This window comes from Osmia lignaria, chromosome 4, assembly GCF_051020975.1.
Source record: "Osmia lignaria lignaria isolate PbOS001 chromosome 4, iyOsmLign1, whole genome shotgun sequence".
In the NCBI taxonomy this organism is placed as follows: Eukaryota; Metazoa; Arthropoda; class Insecta; order Hymenoptera; family Megachilidae; genus Osmia; species Osmia lignaria.
Window position 1 is genome coordinate 8,498,816 of NC_135035.1, and position 21,773 is coordinate 8,520,588.

The window sequence follows — 21,773 nt, forward strand, 5'->3', positions numbered from 1 at the left end:
CTCGATTAAACGAACCATTTTATCCTTGCATCGTCAATTCCAACGTCTTTCCTGCATCGATTAAACTCTGATGATTCCTACCAGTTCGATTATCGTGGTTCGATTCTATCCCTGAGCGAATTTCGTGGGATCAAAAGGACTCGTGTAATATTTAACCCTCAATTGCTGAGACGAGAGCTGAATGAACGACTGATTGCAATCATCTGCTTCGAACTTGTATATCGAATCTTTGATCGGTTGACGAAATCGAATTGATATTGAGACGAATGTAACAATTGATCCTTTCCTATTGATCTTACGATTACAATGTCTCTTAAAATTCTCCACTCCTTATGTAAAAGTAACGTATTAAAAGTAACGTACTGGGCATTGTCGGTTTGCACTTTATTTTAATTTATCTTAGATTTTCAACAACCTATTTATTTGCAAATCTTTCCTCGTTGCTCGATATTAGATAAATCGTTTCGCCCATTTCTTCGAGCAGGCTGAAATTAACCCAGCCCCACCGGTTACGCGACGAATAATTCACCCCGGCGATAAAGGGTTAGAACTGGTTGCAACAATAGGGAACAGGAACCGAATGCCACGGTAATAACACCTTCCAACGTTTCGAGCCCATTTCTCGTAGCCATTGTATTAATAGAACTCGATTGCCGTTTAACCGAGTCGATAACAATAATAATCGTTGTTCCGTTAAAAAAAAAAACGCACGCACTGTGCTCGTGTTTCGCCACCCACGCAGCAACGAAACGAGAATGGAAGTCGACGGAGAATTCATTTCAAGTGAAAAACGAGATGGAAAAGAAAGCGAAACGATCCCGTGCTCCTCCCCGTTTGAAATTCTTTATCGATCGCGAATCTCCGGCATAATTAGAAGACGCTGCTTCTCTCAAAAAGATAGCCGGTTTTCGAAAGGGTAGCCACGCCACCGAAACGAAATCTCGTAACGCCCGAATGATATTTTACGACACCCTTAAATCTCTTTTATGCACACCGATGCCACGCGAACGTTTGCGCCGGACGAATGCATTCGCTGTGCAATTTCACGACTGCTATTTATTAGCGAGGATAATAATAATGATACATCTTTATTGCGAATGCGTGGACGATACAATGTTACCGAGAACAACCGGCAAGACCGGGTCCTATAGGGAGGATATTTAAGACCGACATAATGGAGCTTTAAACGATCGTTTCGCTGATCAGGAAGCGAAAATATTCGTAATAAAATGTGACTAATTATAAGTGAAGAGAAAAAGATGGTGCATAAAATTTGGAGATACGATCAAGTATCATCTTTAACTGAACAGAGTCAAAGTACCGTGCGTCGCCGACCTTCCGAACGGATTCTTGCTGTCCATAGAGCATGGTACCAGGAAGACTAATGAAGGCTAAAAATCCAAGTTCCACTTGAACTGAATTTTATATTTTTCAAATAAAATGTTAAAAACGAGGGAGCATCACGAAGGATGGCGATAGGGAACCGCAACATTTTTCACGCTCGCGGCATAAAATTCTGCCGTAGAAACGAAACATTAATCGTTCAACAGATTCGAGCAGCGAGGGGGTCAGAGACGGTGGTTCATAAATTTCGATGCACTTAGAGGCGACTGCAGCCATCCCTTTTGGCGCATCGAAACGTTGCAGGGAGGGGTTGGGACGAGTGGACGAGGGGTGGGCGCAGACGATCCAACCGGTGATGACAAATCGTTCGCGCGAAAGGATTGCACCGATGGAAATACGAACGCCATTGCAAAGTTTCATGGAAGATCGTACCGATTTGCCGAGTACAAAAGTCGAATACACGAGACGTGTAGCAGCTTTTTCCATGCTCAACTCTTTCTGCATATTCCAGCAAGTTTTCGTCGACGATCTATGTTCGATACCATTTTGCAAACTGAATGCATATGCACAAGTACATACTCCTATCAAATGCATGAAACCATCTACATGTATGAAAACGCGAAATAAAATTCTTTAAATATCCAATGAAGAATGTATTTTTTCAAATTCAGGCATCCATTGGAAGATATCTTTGAATTCATAGGATTTTAAATTCGAAAACGAATGGAAACAGCCCACTCTTCCCTGAAGACATCGTAATCCCTAAATCAAGAAGAAGAATCTTCGTTCGTTTTCCAATTTTCTGGCCACCCTCCAATTCCCCTTCAATACGTTCGGATAAATTTCACGTAAATTCTGATAAAGAGGATGAAAATACAGGCCACGTGAGTACATAGATGCCTAAGCTCGTACGTCTAAATTTAACCGGAAGTTAGTGGCCGATAATACGAGGAAGGAGTAAGACGAGATTACGTCTGGTGCCTGGCGTTCGAAGTGCTTGCTTCCCTTTTTCCTTCTGTCGCCAAAGATCGAACCCAGCAACCCCTTTCGAACCGTAAATAAATCCATTTCGTTTACATGTAGACGAGGGCGGATGTTGCTGCGTTGCCTCGTGCCTCGGTGGCGAAAGGAAAACAGAAGAGGAGCTTGGAGAATGTCTTTGAAAGATATATACTTCTTGGACAGACTCGGTGATGCACTTTTGCAAGTAAATTTCAATTGTTCTTATCAACTGACCAAACACCTTCTGTTATCCATTTTCGAGCGAAGCTACGATTGCGCAAACCCACCAGGATTTTGTTAGGCGAGCGTGTGTGCAGAACGCTCGACTAACAAGGCAAGCTGTGCAATTAACTTAAATAAGATTAATGCTCGGTGAGATACAACTTCAATGCCGCCGTGTAGATCTACCGAGGCAACGCAAATTCGTACGTTCGTTAGTACTTGGACCCCGCAAGACAACGTAAGATTAATTGCATCGAAAATGCAGTAAGGGTTTCGCGTAACTGAACAAAGCCCCCTTTATCCGAGCAATCAAACACTTGCGAAACGATGATTCTCTGTTTCAATTAAATTAACGTCGAAAATAATCATCAAAGTTGCCTGGACCAGTTTGGGCTCCGCTGTATTTATTGGGACAATTCAGGGGGGAGGATTAGGTGTTGATCAAAATATTAACAAAAATTGCATTTTGCCCTAGACCTATCACGAAGACAAATCTTTGGATAGCACTGTAATTTAATGATCCATCAAAAAAAAAGCTGACTCCTTACGAATTGCATCCCATCCTGTCGACACTTTAACGACCTCAACCCTATTTTCTTACCCTTCCAAGGTACTCGACTAAACGGTCAGGATGTAGAACACGCGCGGTACTTTTCTCCGTTCAACGAACCAATGACGACTGGCAGCTGCAGGACTCTCAAGGACCTGCTACCTTTTTTTTCCTCGTCCTCTTAACCTCCGCTTCCCGTTTTCTTGTTCCTTCTCCCTCCCTTTACCATGAACGGTTACCGATTTCCAACGACCAGATTCGTCCCTGAATTACATTTCTCCGAACACAAACAACCCACTCTCGTCTTATCTCAGCAGCGTATCTTTAGATCGCCCAAGTGATACGTGGCGGTTAATTCGGTGCTAGTAATTGCGGTAGGATCGTTCGATTAAGACGTTAATTATCGAAAGATTGACTCGTGGCCGTTCGGGCCCCGGGCTGGAACTCCCGGTGGGTTAATTAACTCGTGACGACGAGAGGAGTCGGGTATTGCGCTAGTAAAAACGTTTAAGGATTAATCATGACCCGGTGAGACGGGCTCACCTGCGTCGAAGAAGCCTTGCAAACGACTCACGGAACTCGCCCGACATCCGGGGGTAGTGGACTTCTTTGCATGTTTAACAGCCGACGTCCCGATCTCTGACAGTGCTAATGAAAGAAAATCTTTAATGCGACTGGTTGCTCTTCGGCTACCTGCTGGGATTTCTCCAGCCAGCCTTTTGCAGGAAATAAATATTTCATTTCGTTGAAATGGGAAAACTGGGAATGGGGGGTAATTCGAGGTAGATTTTAGTTTGGAGGAGTTTCACGAGGTCGAAATACAATTTCAAAATTATGATCTAGTAGAGAACGTTGCCTCAATTAAAATCATCCAGCGCCGAAATTGGCCGGTTATAAATGTTTTGACGGCGAGTCTGCATTATGCTTAGCAAACATGCAACCGACTAATCGACATTAACGCGATAATAACGTCGAGCTGGAATCGTACGTGCAATTGAACGAGCGTCGATAATCCAATTGGACTTTACACCAATTGGATGTTCCGATAGGAGTACGCTGTCGGTCGTTTAATCGACGCCACCGTGTATACATGGCCGCGGTTTTGTTTCCACGGTGGACGCCGAAATTCGTGGCACACTGATAATCTACTAGCCCCTCGTAATTGCTTAATTAGGTCAACCGGACAAAAAATAAGGATGGGATCATCGACGATTACCCGGGAACGTACAAATTGTCGTTCATGTCAGCGGAATGTTGTTGCTCGATTCTTCGTATCATCTTGTCTAGTAACCTCTCCTCGAAGATGATCTCGAGGAATACAAAAACAAGATTAAGTCGAGTGATTATGACACACGATTGCATATATATCCTCTGACGTACGAGACGATTTAAATGCTTCCTCGATAACATTTTTGTTTCATATTTTTTGAATGAGAATTTTTCATTCAGCAGCAACAGGTGGATCACGGTTAATTTTTCTGCAAATTCAATTTATCAATATTAACGCAACCACTTCGAAAAGGAATTTCTATCCCAGTGATTTCTCATTAAGTCCCGGTGACCCAGAATCAAACTTCGCCCAGACATGAGAGAATAATGCCACTATGGACGAGGGTTGCCCCACCCTAACTTCTCGATCAGTTCAATTGGATGTAGTGCTCGAATACCGATAGCCCCTCGCGAACAATAGCTGAGTGTTTAGTTCTATGCATTCGCTAATGCATTCAGCTTTGCAGTGTAATTTAAATAATAAAAAAATTCAGCAGAAACCTCTTTTAAAATATTTTGAGTTCATCGATTTGTAAGGGAAAAAAATTAAGTACAGCGGAAAATATTTTCCAGAGAAACGGTGAAGGAAAATTGACTGTTGCTGCTGGTACACCCTGTACAAAGCACGAGAGTGCTAACTTAACCCACACGTATGTGAGAATCCCGGCTGGTGGTTGATACATCCCCGGAGAGTTTTAGAAGGTATTCGCTGCTCCCGTATCTACGTTCAATCGCTATCCTCGAGATTTACGCCCGGAAGGGGTGCATACATCGCGATTTCACCCGTTTCGCGTGCACTGCAGATAGAACCCCATTGGTTCCGGGAAGCGAGGCTAGGATTTTTACAAGCTTCGTTGCATCTCCAGGATTTCAGATTGAATCGCATTGAAAGTGCTCGCAACTTTGAACCGAGTGATTTTTAAATCCCCTCCACGATATCAATATTTTTCATTTCTTTTTAAACTTTCATTTGTCAACTTCTCGTTTCGCTACGATTCTATTTACCTCTGCTATCAAAATTATGATATTTCACTACCCTGTCGAGTTACTCTAACTAGTTTACAGATAGTTTCTAAATTACGGCCTCTCGTGGTCGGTGAAATGTGTGACGGACAAGAACAACGGGTCCAGAAACACTTACCGTGACTTGTTGACTGTTCGTAGGACTAGGACTCGGACTGGGTGTTGAATTCGGGCTTGAAATGTCGCCCGACGTGGGGGACACTGAACCTGTGGTGACGGTCCCGACTGTTGGAAACGCTCTTGCCGGATCTGTCTGCCATTGCTTGTGTATTTGTTGCGAGGTATCCCGGAATCTAGCACCCTGTAATCAGAGCATCGAGACGATCAGTCGCGAAGCTTAATCCTTTAAACAGCTCGGTTGGATGATGTTTAAAAGTACGACTGGCATCCTTGAAGAATCAGACCGCACGAAACGCTTACGCATAGTGCCATACATCATAAATTGCACGATGACACAGTTCGATTAGTCGCGGATATTTGCCTCTGAACAATTGTATCGTAAACGATCGGCCGGCACGGTTCGCTGAAAAACAACTTTCGAAAGGCGCGTTCGTCTACGCGATTGTTACCGAATAGAGCACTCGTGCTCGCTCGAAACGTATCTTCTGAATAAATTAAAAACTTTATCTAAATGAAGTTAATGGTCCTCGAAATGAAGTAAAATTAAATCTAAAAAATTTATTTTGGTTTATTATAGAACAGTCATGTTCTGATAATGATCCAATTAAAACAACCCTTTCCTAATTATGAAATTTGTGTCACCGACCACCCATGGCAATCGACCCACTAAACAAGCTGAGTAATTATCAACAAGAAACATTAGGAATGTCAGACACCTTGCGTGGAAGGTAAGTTCGTAGACCCTAGCTGAAACTACAAAAGATCGCGTGCGAGTGTGCAACCGAGGAACGTTGCTCCACGAGGTACGATAATTGCAGTTATGCAACAACTTGCCATAATAACGATTAGCATAGAAGTATAATGAAAGGCGTAAGTGGAGCTGCTCGCATATATGTCACAGAACAAAACTTCTCATCCTCTTTCGAATTAAGAAAGAAAAACGAAAAAAAAATAAGAATTCACACGGAGTAGCAATTAATTTCCTGACGAATTAGGATAATTTCTAAATGCAATGCAACTGTTGTGCAATTTCTTTCATTGCACTTTTTGGCAAGAGAATTTTGCAAACACTTGTATCCCTTTTACAACAAATTCTAATGACAAACGAATGGAAGAAAGTGAAACACGAATCTTTGCAGTAGATTGATGAGGAGGAATAAATATTCGTCGTGCACGTTTTCAGATAAGCATGCACTTTCATTTACAACGAAAAATATCTCGACAGCATGATTTTTTTCATTTTCTCCTTTTCTTGGCACGCAAATTTTTATGCACGCTTCATTAATTCAACCGTCACCAGACCCGTTTAAAAATCCGATCCTGCAGCAGTTTTTTGCATTTATAAACGTTTCGTTCGTTTTAACAAAGCTCTGCGGCAAGGACGATCAATCTTGCTGTACGTTGCCGCCAGGAATAAAGAAGAAATCCTTCGTTTCCGAGGAAAAACGATTTCAGGGTTTCAATCTTTATAAACCATGAAAGAATCAATTTCTCGTGTTAACAAATTCAACCTTCTTACTTTTTCTCTAGTATTCAATTGTAATAAATGCAAATGCTTAAATAACGGATAGCTTGCAAAAATCTCCGTTTCGATGTTCAATGCGAAATATACTCATTTCAAACGGAACACACGTCAATCATTTTTCATGCCAAGTAGCTATTTGTTTCAACGATGCTACAAAGTGCATCGCGTTTAGCTCCGCCGGAGTATTACAGTGAAATAGGCACAGACAAACGTACGAATTAGAATCGAACGGTGCAATCACGATCGACCTCTCAAAGCCCAGCATCCAGAGCGATCAAGCACGATCGAGATCGACAGATAGGTCCGCGGGGTTCCCGGTATCGATCCCGTCGATCGTGGAGGTCGCTTACCGGAATACGGTACACCGCGTTTACACCAGCCACGATTGCTTCTCGTGTAAATAAAGGCGTGGTTTTAATTAAGCAACAAGTAGATACTGTTACTTCCTCTAGTTACAAAGAATGAAACAATACGGAATTGCATTTCATACTTTGTCTTATTGCTGGATTCCAATAAACTAGGGAATCGTAGTCAAGGTCTGAGGACTGATTACGGCTTCAATTATCGATGATATCGCGATTACACGATACTCTAGGTCTAATACGTAGGTCAATAGAATGCATCACGAGTGCAACGCGTGTCCAAGAAACGTAATCAATGAGGACATTTATGAGATACAAGATAAATGTTTTCTGAAATTAGTGGCGCAGAAAGTTTCAACGAAGTCTCTGGATCCAACTTGATACTAGGGGTTGCATCCCTTGACCATCCTCATCACCATTCGATCCAAAGTGCAGACAATCTCTCCGTTTCCTTAAAATAATTATTCCCAGCGCTATAATAGCCGTATCAACCGCTACGGTTCAATAGAAGCGTGCAAACAAACATTCGCGTCGCGACGAAACTGTCGGACATTTATCGGCGATCGAGCGTAGAAAAAGGAAGAGAACAAACTCGGCGACTCTGAGCAAAGATAAATCGTGTGTTCAGGTTCGAATGGCGAGCAAGATCTGTTCAAGTGGAATTGCGTCAAGCGTTTCAGTAAAAAAAATTAATTGTCTCTAATCCATGCTGCCACACGACGTCGTTTAAGCAATAACACATCGGACGTGCCGCGGATGAAAGGATAAAAAGCGAAAGAACGTCTGAGAAGAGTGCTCGTTCCGTTGCATATAGGCGTCAATGCGGTCCAATCAATTTCCTTGTTGCTCGTAAGTCACTCGACCGTGTTTCTACTCGTACGTATTCTTGTGGTCGTGTTGTACGAGCAAGAATTACGTGATAGATAACGGTGGTTGATCTCGCGACGCGATCTCAATGACTAGATATCGGTCCTGATAAAAGAAAACGAACGAGAGAATGTGGGACAAGCCCTTTTTTTCTTCTATGACAGACCTTATCCGGTTCCTAATTAATTTTCGGAAAATCATTGATTTATCATCACCTCTTTGCCTCGCTGCACATTGTACGTATATTAATTGCATCAGAGATTAGAAAACCGTCCCGCAGATATCGAGTCAATTAACGAAGTGCCGCTCCAAAAAGGTAGATACAAGCTACAGATAGAGAAATATCACTTATCAAGGCACGCGGACTTCCCGGAGGCGCATTTCCACGCGAAATCAAGCTGATAAATTATTCTATCTGTGACCATGAACTTCGTATGCAATTTCATTGAAAGTAGTCAGAGATATGCAAATAATTTTGCATAAAATGAGCAAGTAACTCCAGCACGTTCCATCGTAAAATCGTACCTCGCCGAAGAGATCGTCCAGCTCTTTGCGTGATATCTTTGCCTTCATCCCTCGTGCATTCTTCTCATCGAACCGGGCCCAGAAATCATCGAGTCAGTGACCAAGAATGAAATCGACGTTGCTCGCTGATCTTTGTCTCTTCTCTTTCAGAATACGCCACGTCTTTTCATACGCATAAATAGTCGATGACGTGACTGGCAAACTGCGACAGAAGGTCGTGCACTAATGTATCGCACGATCGGTCTGCACTTTTTTCGCCTGGTATCGTGTTATTCATGCCAAACGATCACAAGTTCCATTTATCCACGAGTGTACTTTGTAATTAACGTCGTGTCAGCGAGACTCGTTGCAATTGAATTCTGCGAAATGGACAGACGTAAACGGGGGGGATGCGAACGTCGGGTCGTCGAAAACGCGAACGGCTTCGATCTCGTCCTCGATGGATATCGAAACTAACGACAGTGCACCGGTGTGTAACCCTTCGTTCGTGAATCCACGCCCCAAATTCGCGTGACTTCGCGTAGATAGGCCAACGGATCCTTCCGAAAGCGATATCGATTCGCATGCTGGCCTCTTTTTCCGCGAGCCTGGCGCTCCGCGCTTTTTTTTCCACCCCGATTGAAACACTCTGGCGAAGCAAAAACTCGCGGACTGATCCGCGGATTTCCGATGAAACTAATAAACAGGCACATTTATCGCGAAAAAATTAAAAATTGCATCGAATCGTTAATTATGCAAGGTGTCGAGAGGACAACTCGATTTAAAATGAAACTAAAAATTTTTCATCCCCGAGCACAGGTTGGAAGTTTACCCAGTGAAATTGATTATTCCACACTTCGCCGCGAGATTAATTAAATCGAATCGAATCACCCATCGGAATTCGAACTTGCCGTTTGGAACTCTCGTCAACCTTCGAGCGTAACTGGTCCGAACGCCCACGCGAAATTACCGGCTCTCCTTCTAACCCTTTTTATTTCTCCTTCGACCGGTACTTCCGCCGGTGGCATCTCGTGTTTCAAGCCGGTACTGGATTTCGATCCAGCTAGCCATTGATACGAGCCAAGTAAAATGTCTATGGTTTCTCAATGACATCAGGGAAATCGGTGTGATCCAAGTTCTCACGACCGTTACCGACCGATTCTTTTCCCAGATTCCGCGTGGTTTCCGTGTGCAATTAATCTGTCGCGTGAATTCTGCAGTCCGTCGAGGTATATAGGAATAAATAAGATAAACAGTTTGAAATACGCTTAGGAATGATAGAAACGCATCGAAGAATCCAGAGAATTTCCTATTAGCAAAGAAATGTGGATAGCTCGATAGAAAATTTTCTATTCTACATCATCGATAATATAACGTGCTCGGACTCCCGCAAATTTGCATAACTACCCTTACCAGAGAAAGGGTTAATTTCAAATTAAACAGAGGAATACGCAAACAGCGGAGTAATAAATCATCGATTACGACAAGCACCGAGAGCTTCCACTTTGAAATTTCTTATATCGGGTTTCACCGGACGGGCTTCGCTCGAAGAAACGGTGGAAATTTACGTTCTCCGGTCGGAAAGGGGTTGCAGGCGAACCCATAATATCCATCGACGAGCATTCTTGCCGGCCTTTTGATCGTCCTCTAACGGCGGTATGTGTGCGCGCGTTCTGAACCTCGCGGACCACGTGAGAACGAAGCCGGACATCTCTCGGCCGCATAGCTCGAGGGAGGATAAACGACCTCTCGGTCGGCGAGATCGAGATTACACCGGCGGCAAAAGCTCGCGAGATCTCGTGTACCACTCTAATTTAACCGTTGGACGCCGTTTGTTCCGGACGACGTCGCCTTTGTCCCTGTGCAAGAAATTCAGGTTACCTGTCCGACTGTGTTCCAGCGTTCTCGCTTTAAGAAACTTTTCTCACCGATTTACGTTTCCACCAGCATCCGGTATTCGAAGCGATGAAAAATTTAATATTAAATATTCGAAGCGATTTAAAATGACCGCTGGAACTCATCGCTACCTGTGCCCACCTTTCTTCTCACGATGCTATCGCGCCCTTTACCTACCAGCACCCACGTCCGCTGATAAAACAATATCGCCGGGCTTTTTAACGAGCGTCGAGAGGGGAACTTTTAGTTGGCGGCGTTGCGAAATCGACGCGAACCGCCGGAACAATCGAGCGTACGTTTCGTAACGCGCATCTGCACGCGCCGTGCGAGGAATAAACATCGACGGAAACTACGAAGCGTGTGTACAAAAGATTCTCAGAAAGGGGAACTAACAGTTTCCCTAGCGAAGAGAATCCGTCGTTTGAATCGCGCTTGTTCGCTCGCCGGACACGTGATTTAATTTTCCGATAGTCACCCAGGCATGTTCACTTATCATTAATGATAATTGAAACGAGGTCCTGTTATCAGTCGTGAGATTGACGATGCACGAATTTGAAATTAGAAGTTCGAAACGAATTTCGTTGCTTTGGAAAGTATCGAAATGTTCAGATAAAACGAAGATGGATAAAGAGATTAAAGTACAAGGTCTGACAAAAACGAGAAGCAAGATTAAACGATCATTTCACGTAACAGCCGTTTTATGACCAATCAAGCTTCTAACGAGTACTTGCATATTCAAAATGGCTGGATAGTCTTTATGTCACGTCAATTTGCATGAGATGTTTTTATCGTCAGCATTAGTCGTTCTACTGTTAACACTTTAACGACTACGAGAGTTTTATGAAATTTACGACCTGTGTAATATTATTTGCCCCTTTTACGTGCAAACAAAGTACACTCTTTGATACGTAAAATTTCACAAAGAAAATTATTTACACCACCGAAAGCACAAAACTTAGATCAACCCAGAAGACAATCATGTTTTCACCATTTTCTTAAATTGAATTCTTTCTACGGATAGATAAAACAATTCACCATGGGAAATTCATAAAATAAAATTGAACCGTATCGTCAGAGTGTTTCATCGCTGGAGGAAATGAAAATAAAATTGTCGAGGGTAAAACACGAACGATCGAGCCGTTTGTTGGAGGATGAACGACCCAAGGGGACCAAGAAATTTTTCCGTTGCACGTGAAGATACGCGAAAGTAACAAAGTTTCTCACGAACCCGACGATAGAGCCACGGCTACGTGCTCTCACACGTATACACGTATTCCGACTGGCGATCGTACGCTGCACGATCCGCTTGCCAGCTCGCTAGCTCGCTTGCGAGTCAACGATATTCCTCGTAAATATTTACATCGTTCCGAGATCTAGATCCGCGCAGACGATCCCGTAGACCTCTGCTCGAAATATTATATTCAAACGCTGCTTCGTCTTCCGGAAACAATTAAATTTTTACGAATGGATTACCATCCTTATGACGAGATGTCTTAATTTAGCAATCAACGATGGATCTTATCGCATACATAGTAACAACTACGATGAAGTGTTGATTGGCACAGTAGAAATAACCGTATTTAGTCATACATGAATATAATTTGATATAATTAAATAATTAAGAGAAAATAATATGAAATAAGAAGCAAGTGTAAAGCTTAAATTGAAAAATAAAACCATCATACTTTGAATAATTGCAATTATAATTTGCACGATAGTCTTTAATTTCAATTTTTTTTCAATTTTAATCCCATCGTATACATCATTCGTCTTCGAAATCGACATTAATCATTTTGAAACATAGTCGCGACATCGAGTTTCGAGGGTCATCGCGAGCGACACTTGGTCGGAGTTTAATTCGATCAAACGGAGCCAATTGCACTGACACAGGTTAATCGCACAGTCACCGGCGAACTTTAGAGCGAAACTTCGATCCGCGTGGAACCGCGAGAATATCTCTCACGAGGAAGTATCGAAAACACGCTCGAACGAGCCATCCGCGACGATAAATCGAAGCTAAACTGGCAACCCACGATTTACTTGGCAATTTTCCGATGTCACGGAAATGCCCGCCCCGAGCCTCGAGACCTCTCACGCGGCTAGCGTGTGCTTACACGTATGCTCGTACCGCGACTGGCAGCTCGCGCGGAAACGCGGATTGACGCTAAACAGTGCGTCGCGTGTGCTACACACGATAGTCTTCCATGCTCGAACACGACCCCTTTTCTTCTCAATCTGTTCCTCATTTTCTTAACAATTTCAATTACGCAAATTCATTTATAAATTTCCTCGTTTGAATCGAGAGTTAAAACACGCGTCGCTCCGTTCATTTTCAGCGTCGAATCTCGGCTGATGTTGTCGGGATTGCCATCCCCTTTATCGCGGTTATCTTTGCGATTCCCGCAAACATTTTTCGCGTCGCGGAGAGCAACGAAGAGACTGGATTGCTGGAACGTCGAGGAAAAGGTCTCGGGTGGGGACGTCGACTATAAACTGCAGCAGGAGAGCCTGCAGTCGCAACGATGCGGACCGAACGCCTGCTGTGCTTGCGTAACCAATCGGACCTTGTGCTTGGCGGGAAGAATTATGAACTCGACGAGAAATTGGTCTCATTCGAGCCAGGTTCCTCCGTTGTACTCGGTATCGTGAATTTAACCCTTAAAAGTCAAACCCTTCCGTCGAAACGTCACGGTTATATTATGCTATAAAACGCGAAGTTCCATTAAAAGATTAGTCCTTTCACTGATAACGAGCAATCTGTTTAATTGAACTATTTGATAAGTAAAACGATAAACATAAACTGTGACGATAATTAAATTAAATGTACAGTCTGTAGAATTTATTTCGATGCTGGTCATTTGTAGGACAAAATTATTATGAAGTTATAATTGCTCTTAATTGCCAGATATCTTTTTACGACCGAACCTAATCATTTTGAGTAGCAAAAACTTGAAAGGTTATTCTGTTTAAGTTTGAGAGATAGTGCAATTTTCTGGACCCTAATTAAATTTAGATTCGAAAGGATAAGATTTTTTCGATCGAGTGTGTCGATTCTATGAAGTCTCGTTTGAATGAGCTGTCACCCTAGATTGATGTAACAACCGGTTCTTGGGTAACTTGCCTTGCACTGCTGTCAATGAAAGAGAACGTAATGCGTTATTAGCGTCTTGGCGGACGCTTTAACAATCGGCCTTCGGAGGAACGGAAATTGCGATAACACCAATAACCGGGTAATCAAGATCACCGGAGTTTACCGTGCCGACTTAGTGCACGTGCGAATGACAAACATTTCTTTCAGAATGCAAACATTTTAATACTTGTAAAAAAACTGTACCTGTATATAGACAATCTTGATTAATAAAACTGATTAAGAAAAATTTACCTTAATATTTCATTGATTTTTTGAAACCACTCAACATCTAAGCATTATAATTTTTTCTAACGATTTTCGCAGAATTTTCTAACGATATCGAATTGACGAAGAAAATCCGGAGAGTAACGCAAGATCCATGGAAGAAGAAGGTGGGCACGACACCCACGTGTCACGACCACGTACAGGATATTCCGGCGCGGACGAAGTGGAAAAAGGCTCCCCTCGCGACCCACGCACGTGTAAGCCGTGATACTCGGCCCGGTAATGCACAGTCGTTTGCACGAGGAGAACGAGTTCCTTTCTGGGCAGTGCCGACACGTGTAAACATCTGCCTGAGGAAGGATCGGTCCCTAAAGGGTGGGTACGCATCATCGAGGCCATCCTTGCTTGCGTCGATCATCGACGCTGTCCATTGTACGCAAGGACGTCGTACAATGGAGTCATAAGGAAGTTGCCTCTGAGTTATGAGACATTGTCTGCCGACCTGTCTCTACCGCATAATTGCATGCCGATCGGTCACTTCGCGGAATGCAATTTATTTCTTCAACGCCGTCGGAATCCGTCGTTGTTCCACTGGCTAATTAAAAACGATGAAACTTACTTTCATGATTGTTTCCGACGCTTGGATAATTTTGTACCGGGTAATCGGGGAGTTGCAGGTGATTCAGGGGAAGCTATGAGTGTCATGGAAATGGAGAAAGTGAAACCCATGAGTAATCCTCAAGTATTCTAAATGGTTTTGAGAAGAAACGAAGGAAACTAGCCCATTTCTTTTTTTTTTTTTTTTGGTAATCAAATGGGATAAACTGAAAACTAATTTCCCCTCGAAAATTACATTCGTTGCTTTTGCAATGGCCGACTATTGCACCGTTATCGTTCATCGTAAAGTCGAGCAGCGCGCAGTTTTTCCATGAACGTTATCGCGAGCAAAAGTCGCCGTTTACACGCGTGTACGCGTTATTATGGCTCGAACGTGAATGCCAGGAACGATATTGCTTGGCCTCGCGTATCGAAACGATGCCTTCGTAAATAATAACGATTCGTTAGCTTTGAGATCCGTGAAAAGGATCGGATGTCCTGAAAAATGGACTGAAACCTAACACCGGAGATCCGTGTTTTCTAATATTTCCCAATGATACAATCCTGAGAAATTCTTTTTGTAGCCAGAATACAGACGTCGGATCCAGCGGTAACGCGTCAAAATGGCGGGAATCGAAGGAAAGGAATGCAAACACCGGAGAACACTGTGTGCTTTGCTCGTACGTACACCCACGTGGGTGGTTGACTAAAGTGGGTGGCTGGACGATCGGGCAAGCAGCAAAGCTCAAGTGTGCTACGGATGTGCTAGACGAGCCCGTAACCTTTTCGTTTACTATTCTTTCGACCTTCGATGGCGACGAGGTGAACAGCCGCGATCTTGAGCGGACACAGACCGATCGAGAATAGCTCTGCGAACACTTTACCGAGCCGAGGGATTATTTGTTCGAGGGAATCCTCGCTTTATTCGGTGGCACGCCGGCCCACCGTGCCACTGAATCAACACGATAAATATTATATCTGTCTCTGAAAGGTAAATCCGAGGTCGTTCATCCTCTTCTCAGCCAACATTGCTGAATCCTCGCATGTTTTAGCACTTCACTTGCAAGTTGTGGACACTCGATGGTAAAAATACATCGCTTCGGTGAATTATGGCCGGAGGAGAAATTCTTGCAGCTTAAGTTTACTTAGCGAACTCCACCTCTGCAGTAGAGTAGTCATAACACTCGCGTCTGACCATTGATGTCTAATTCCACTGTGACATTTAAAATTTTCCCTTTTCGTAACTACACGCTGGAATCTTCAATGGGGACACTCGTTTTTCTCTTCTTTCTTTAATTCATTGAGATTGCTAAACGGTATCGTTCAATGATAAAGGGGAGCAACAATATCCGGTCTGACCTTAGGAACCGAGGATGAGGCTCGGCCGTTAGATCGTCGCCGTTTAATCGTCGGTCAAAGCCCCTTCCAACTAATTACGTCGTCGTTGCTTCGAATAAAGAATGAATGGATCCAGCGGCTTCGTAGGCGGTCCCTTATCTCGCGCGGTAGTACTACGAAGCCTTTCCGTGTTTACTCTCGATAAAGAGTGGCGGATCGATAAGACGAGTTCACAGATGTGTCGTCGCGTTACCCGTTGACCCACATGCAAATGCGTAGAAGGTGAAACGTCAGCCGTGGGATTACGTCCAGTTGCGAGGTGTCGCGTCTCGTCGAGACAGTGCCACGAATTTATTCGAGAACGATCGAACGTAATCGATCGGCCTCCCTGACCCAGTTCCTCCGCTCATGAATAATAATAAGAGGCTGGGATCACCTTTGAGTTACGACTTTCTTCCAATGCGTTTCGTCTCGAACGTTTCACGTGCTGTCGATTTCGAGAGCACCCATCGCTGCTCCTTCTGCTCTCGATCTTCCTTCGATCGATTCGATGGCACGCCAGCAAGTCACTCGTGAGATGATTTTTTCCAGCATCTCGAGAGCGCACATCTGCCCGCGATATCGAAACGGAGAAAAAGGAAAATGATGTTCGATCGCGCTCGATGTGTCGACAGTCCGAGTCGCGAATGAATGAGAGAGGGCCACTTCGATGAAGGGCTTCTCCTGTCTGCTTTGTCACGATCGATCAGTGGAACTCGTGAGACATAGTTAAACAAGCTGGTGTATACACTGCTGCTCTTTTTATGGAACGATCGAACGAGGCTCGTTTGTTGCGCAACCACTTGAATTTGTGAGTAAACGTTACGGCTTGTCGATGATATTTCCGTTGAGAGATTATGATAATATATATATTATCGAACATTCGTTTTATCTACAAGGGTGATGTACTTTGGGAACTTTGGTACCCATTTGCCCACCGAAAATTAGCGGCCGTAGAATCTCGTTTCTTTCGTTATTCGTTATTTCGTTTATTCATTATCCATTTATTCGTCATTCGCTATCCGCTATTCGTTGCCAACAGCACACGGTTACCCATCTTTTGGCAAAACCGTGCCCACTTAGCTTGACTTCGGTGATCTTACGGGTACCGGTATGGCCTAAGTGGCTAAGGCCGTTGACAAATGAAATTTCTGTTAACGATCAAAGAAGAAACGAGGATACTACGGCGCGGTGTGAACGATACCTAACATCAAGCTGACGAAGAGACCCCATAGGATGCATGATAACAAGAGCGGAGGAACGAGAGGTAAGGCCAGTCGAGGTTGTTCGCCGATGTTATGGTAGCCATGGTTTCAAGGTCGTCGGGATTACCACGAGGACGCGTCCGCTGAACCAATCAGGATGCTCCCAGAGTCGCGCGATTCTTTGAAAAACTCTTACCGCGTGTTACGTTTTTGCGACACGTTCACCAACCAGTCCCCCTCTGTCGCCATTAAGTACGCGACGAACAGTCAGGAAATGAGCGACGTTTCTTCGCTATCGTTACATCAGCGAATCTCTTCAGCTCGTCGTGAAACCATTAATCTTTCGAGGCTTCCTGAATAATTCAACTGCTCCAATAGCGGCTAGGTGTCCATTTAGAATTCCCTGGCTACCTCTTCAGGTATTATGTGTACCAATAAAGAGTTCCACGTACGTAAGGTAATTTATAACATTTATGTGAAAATATCCATATGATGATGGATTAAAATCATTCTTAGAGCATCTACCTTCGAATGGTTACTTGAAAATCAAATTTCAGGCTTAGGATCGCCGAGAAAATCATTGAAATAAAGAGAGTTAAAAATCTGTTCCAAGTTTCGCATAAAATCACGAGGACAGTGTAACAGGATGCGGAGAACAGCATCGTTTATAGGCGGAAAATGAACGAGCCTCGAGCGGAATTAACATAACCAGCGTAGACCGCGTGAAACGGAACGTTCGAGCGTAAGCATCTTTCTCATCGTTGTCATCGCAAACGAGGCTCGTTGCGCGACTAGCTTGCCGTTAATTGGCAGCAGAAGCAAGAGCCCAGGTATCCCGGCTATGAAATTTCTCGCCTCCAGTCCTCCTCGGCCCGGTACAATTAATTGTTCCTCAAAGGACAACGCAGCTGGAGTATTATTTATCGCGAACGATGAAGCGAGGCGCAACTCGGCTGGAAACGAGCCGTTTCACGCTCCAGCCGCGAGATTTAAAGGGATTCGGCGGCGAGCGTGAAATAACTCGAACGCTTTACGATTACCGGCTACCTTCTGGTAATGAAGCGTTCTAAGAAGATGTAAAACAACTAAATAAACAAATTCGTATTACCTAGTTTTACTGTGTTGTTGATTTCTTTCATTAAACCCCTGAACAGCGAAGGGTCATTCGAGATCCTAAATTTAAATATATAATTTTTAATTGACAGAGCTTCAATAATTTCTAAAGGAACAGTGTAAAATTTAGGAAATTAAAGTAGTATGAAATAATAAATTGAATGAAAATTGGGGCTCTCTCCGTGGTTCGCCGTTCGAGGGTTGCACACACCCACGTGTTCTTTTTTCTTTTTCGCGGATGTCAATTCAAGTTCGCCAAGAGACGATCATCGATCCGACGTGCGACAAGATGTCGCGGTTTCGCCAAAGCGAAAAATCCTCCGGTCGCTCACTTTCACTTCCGGCTCGCGTGACACGAGAGGCGACCACCGGTCGACCAAACGACTTCGCTGGTGTTCACCACGTAATACATATCGATCATTCGTTTCGCTGCCAGCAAAACGTCCCTACAGATATCGTTAAGTCGACCTGTCCCTCTCGTTAAAGCCCACTTCATCCGGTTCGCGAAACCAAAGACAAACGAGACACTGTCCGTTCCCTGTATCGTCCGCGGAGTTACACGCGACGTTCCGCTTTCCTCTTCCTACCGGTCCATTTCTCATCCTGCGTTCGACGAACGAGATGTTGCGCCGCGATAAATCTACCTTCGCATTAGCGACCTGATCGATCTACGCTTCGTTGGGAACGCGCCGCGTCATGAAATTGCGGACGCAAATGACGGCTTTAATGAGCCTCGAGATCGGCACCGTGATCTTGTAACTTTCGAATTCGAAGCTTAGAAATTTCGATCTAGAAACCCGAAGCGTTCGAAGACTTCCCGAGGAAACGAAGAACGAACGTTTTCTTTCCGACGCGTCTTTAAATCAATTCTTAGCGTGGGTAGACGCTCGAGCGTGACAGCCAGCGTGAATCCTGGCGCTCGCCGACACTTGTAAACGTAGCTTTAAGGTTACCGAGGGGTGTAGACACGCTAGGACAAAGTGGCCGTGGTGTGTTCGCGGTGTAACAGCCGTGCGGTTACCGGTTTATCGCGCGAGAATACCTCCGCCAGACGTGGAGATGCATACAATGAACTAACATCCACGCAAACCGATCGACTCAAACGATTTTCCGAGCTGAATTCGAGGCTCGAGGCGGCGAACGACGCCCGCCGCTCGTGATTAATATACCTAATTATCTATCTTGGCTCCTTCGCGCCGTTCGAGCCTACAGAGGACCTCGCAATTAGCCTAGGCACCTCGTAAACGCCATAAACGATACCTTCTACCTGTCTCGTTTACTCTGATTCTTCTCACAAATAAATTCAGAATTAATAGTTTCATTGTTCGAGATATCTTGAAGGAAAGAATGATAGCTGAGGATTCTTCCTTCTACCTCAAATAGAGACGTTATAGTTATAAATGTTCGTATGCTAATGAAGATCTCTAAACGAAGCTTAAACGACGTCTTGTACATTTGTCAACATTATTCAGATATCGATTCGTGTCTCCCGAACTTGTCGTTAGTTTCTCACCTACGCGGACACAGACGATCAGGATGAAATAAATCAATCAGTCACAGAAGATGAATTTGAAACGGCGAATCTTTGATTGCCGCGGGTTAAGATAGTGCTGATCATCAGGAGGACGTGATTCTTGCTCGTATCAGCACATTAGCCACGGTCGAGCTAATGAAGCACAGAGATAGCAGTCTCTCATCCCGATTGCTATTGATCATTCGTAGAAATTATAAGCCACGGGGGTAGGAATTTCCGATCGATGCGGCAGCCGGTGTACCAGCCGTTTGATTAATAATCGTAAATAATCTCGCGATTCGAATCCGAAGCTTCACTGCTATCTTCATCTTGCGCGCTCGTAATCATTCACCCTTCCGAACGACGGTAATTAACGTCAAACGGCGTTCTAGCTCGTCGACACAGATAAGGATTCTCCTTTTCCATCTAACATTCATGTCGAACCCTTTACTAACCCTCTCCTCTATCCTGGTGACACACGGTAGAAACGTGAATGCCAGAGAACTGGTCCCTAGATCGCCCACACGGATCATCGACACTCGGCAGACGAGCAGGCTAATCGATGCATATTCCTGCTTAAGCCTTGTGGCTAGGCTGATTAATAGTTGTAATTATTATGCAGCTTCCTTTCCAATTCTTTTACTGATTTATTGTAAGGTTTCTACTCCTTTTAGTGGCGAGTTGATGTCTCTACTAGCTTCCCGCCGTTCCGTAAACGCTTATGGTTGTCTCCCATCAGAAAAGTAATTTTCTTAAAAAATTTTATATTTTTCAGTTTCCCTTCGAGTCCTCCGCTCCAAGTGGCTTCTATGTTTCTATTTCTACCCAGACGAGTATAAATCTCAGAAAGGAAGTATATTTCCTCGCACGTATAATCACCGCCTTTCCTCTCACACACACAAACACCACCCTTCCACGAAGAGCAACATTATTCGTCGTTTCTGGCCACGGAAGCCGTTCTGCGATCGCGATCGGCCCACTATTCGTCGAGAGTAGAGCGTGACTCGTAATGAAAGTTCGTAATTAGCGTTTCGTACGGCGCTCGAAGGAGTCTCGGATAATAAGGAGGCAGGCTCTCTCTCTGCTGGCCGTTTGTTAGGATTCCTTTCTTCCTTCGAAGGCCAGACCATCTGGACGGACAACGTGATATTAGCCGCTTGACTAACGGCCTCTTCTCGCGTTCTCCGACGCGATAGATCGGCGTATAAGCGGCTCGGTAATAGAGCGATTCCTTTGCCGTCATTCTCGGCGACCACCGCGAGCTGTTCGTTCCATCGCCTTTCGGGCCATAGGTGGGCGAGTTATCTCGATTTCTCGTTCAGATAACATCGTTCGTTTATTCCACGTGTGGGATACTCGCAAAAAAAAAAGAACCGCAAAGAGGTGGTGCTCCATGCGATAGAACTGTACGTTACCTTTGTGTTTCTCTCTTTGAAGGATAGATTGAAATTGCTTTTCTAGCCGTTCGAGTGTTTGGTATTCGATACACTCGGAGATGTTTGTATAGGACAGCTCCTAGGTGTTCTCTTTGAACGATTCATTTGAAAGTTCTTTCCCGCGAGGTGTTAATCATACACGACGATTTATCGCTTAGATTATTCCACTTGCTTTTCAATCACCTATTTCCAATATTCGATGGAAATTTCGAAAGCCTTATCGAGGATCTATCGTTCGATAAGCTTGATAAACGATTGAAAAGTAGAGAAATGATCTTGTTGAAATAATCGAGGGAACTATTGCTGAATAGCGTTCGTCGATCGTTCTTCTTCGGTTTAATCGTCGGACCGATTCGAAAGACTTTCCGGCTGAAAAGTTAAGTAGCAGGTCGAGGGAAAAAGTTGAAAACGGTCTTTAAAGGTAATCGATAAAGTAAGAAAACATTCGACTCTGGCTATCGGTTCGAGTATCCAGCCACTTTTTCTTTCGGTA

At 44.0% G+C, this 21,773-nt stretch overlaps 1 protein-coding gene across 16 annotated transcripts in view; it reads right to left on the reverse strand.

The window, feature by feature from the left end:
* The window catches only part of by (focal adhesion protein tensin), a 117,612-nt gene that overhangs the window by 41,948 nt on the left and 53,891 nt on the right, over positions 1-21,773 (reverse strand). For 9 of the 16 annotated variants that reach the window (XM_034322519.2, XM_034322516.2, XM_034322515.2 and 6 more), the window contains one exon: positions 5,529-5,711. The exons of 2 other annotated variants lie outside the window; for them this stretch is intronic. In XM_034322519.2, coding sequence (XP_034178410.2) covers positions 5,529-5,711 — 183 coding nt within the window. Of the gene's footprint in view, positions 1-5,528; positions 5,712-5,830; positions 5,983-8,809; positions 9,169-11,814; positions 12,053-12,369; positions 12,670-12,717; positions 12,864-21,773 lie in introns of those variants that run through there. 5 more of the 16 variants (XM_034322523.2, XM_076688102.1, XM_034322521.2 and 2 more) reach the window with 5 other exon arrangements.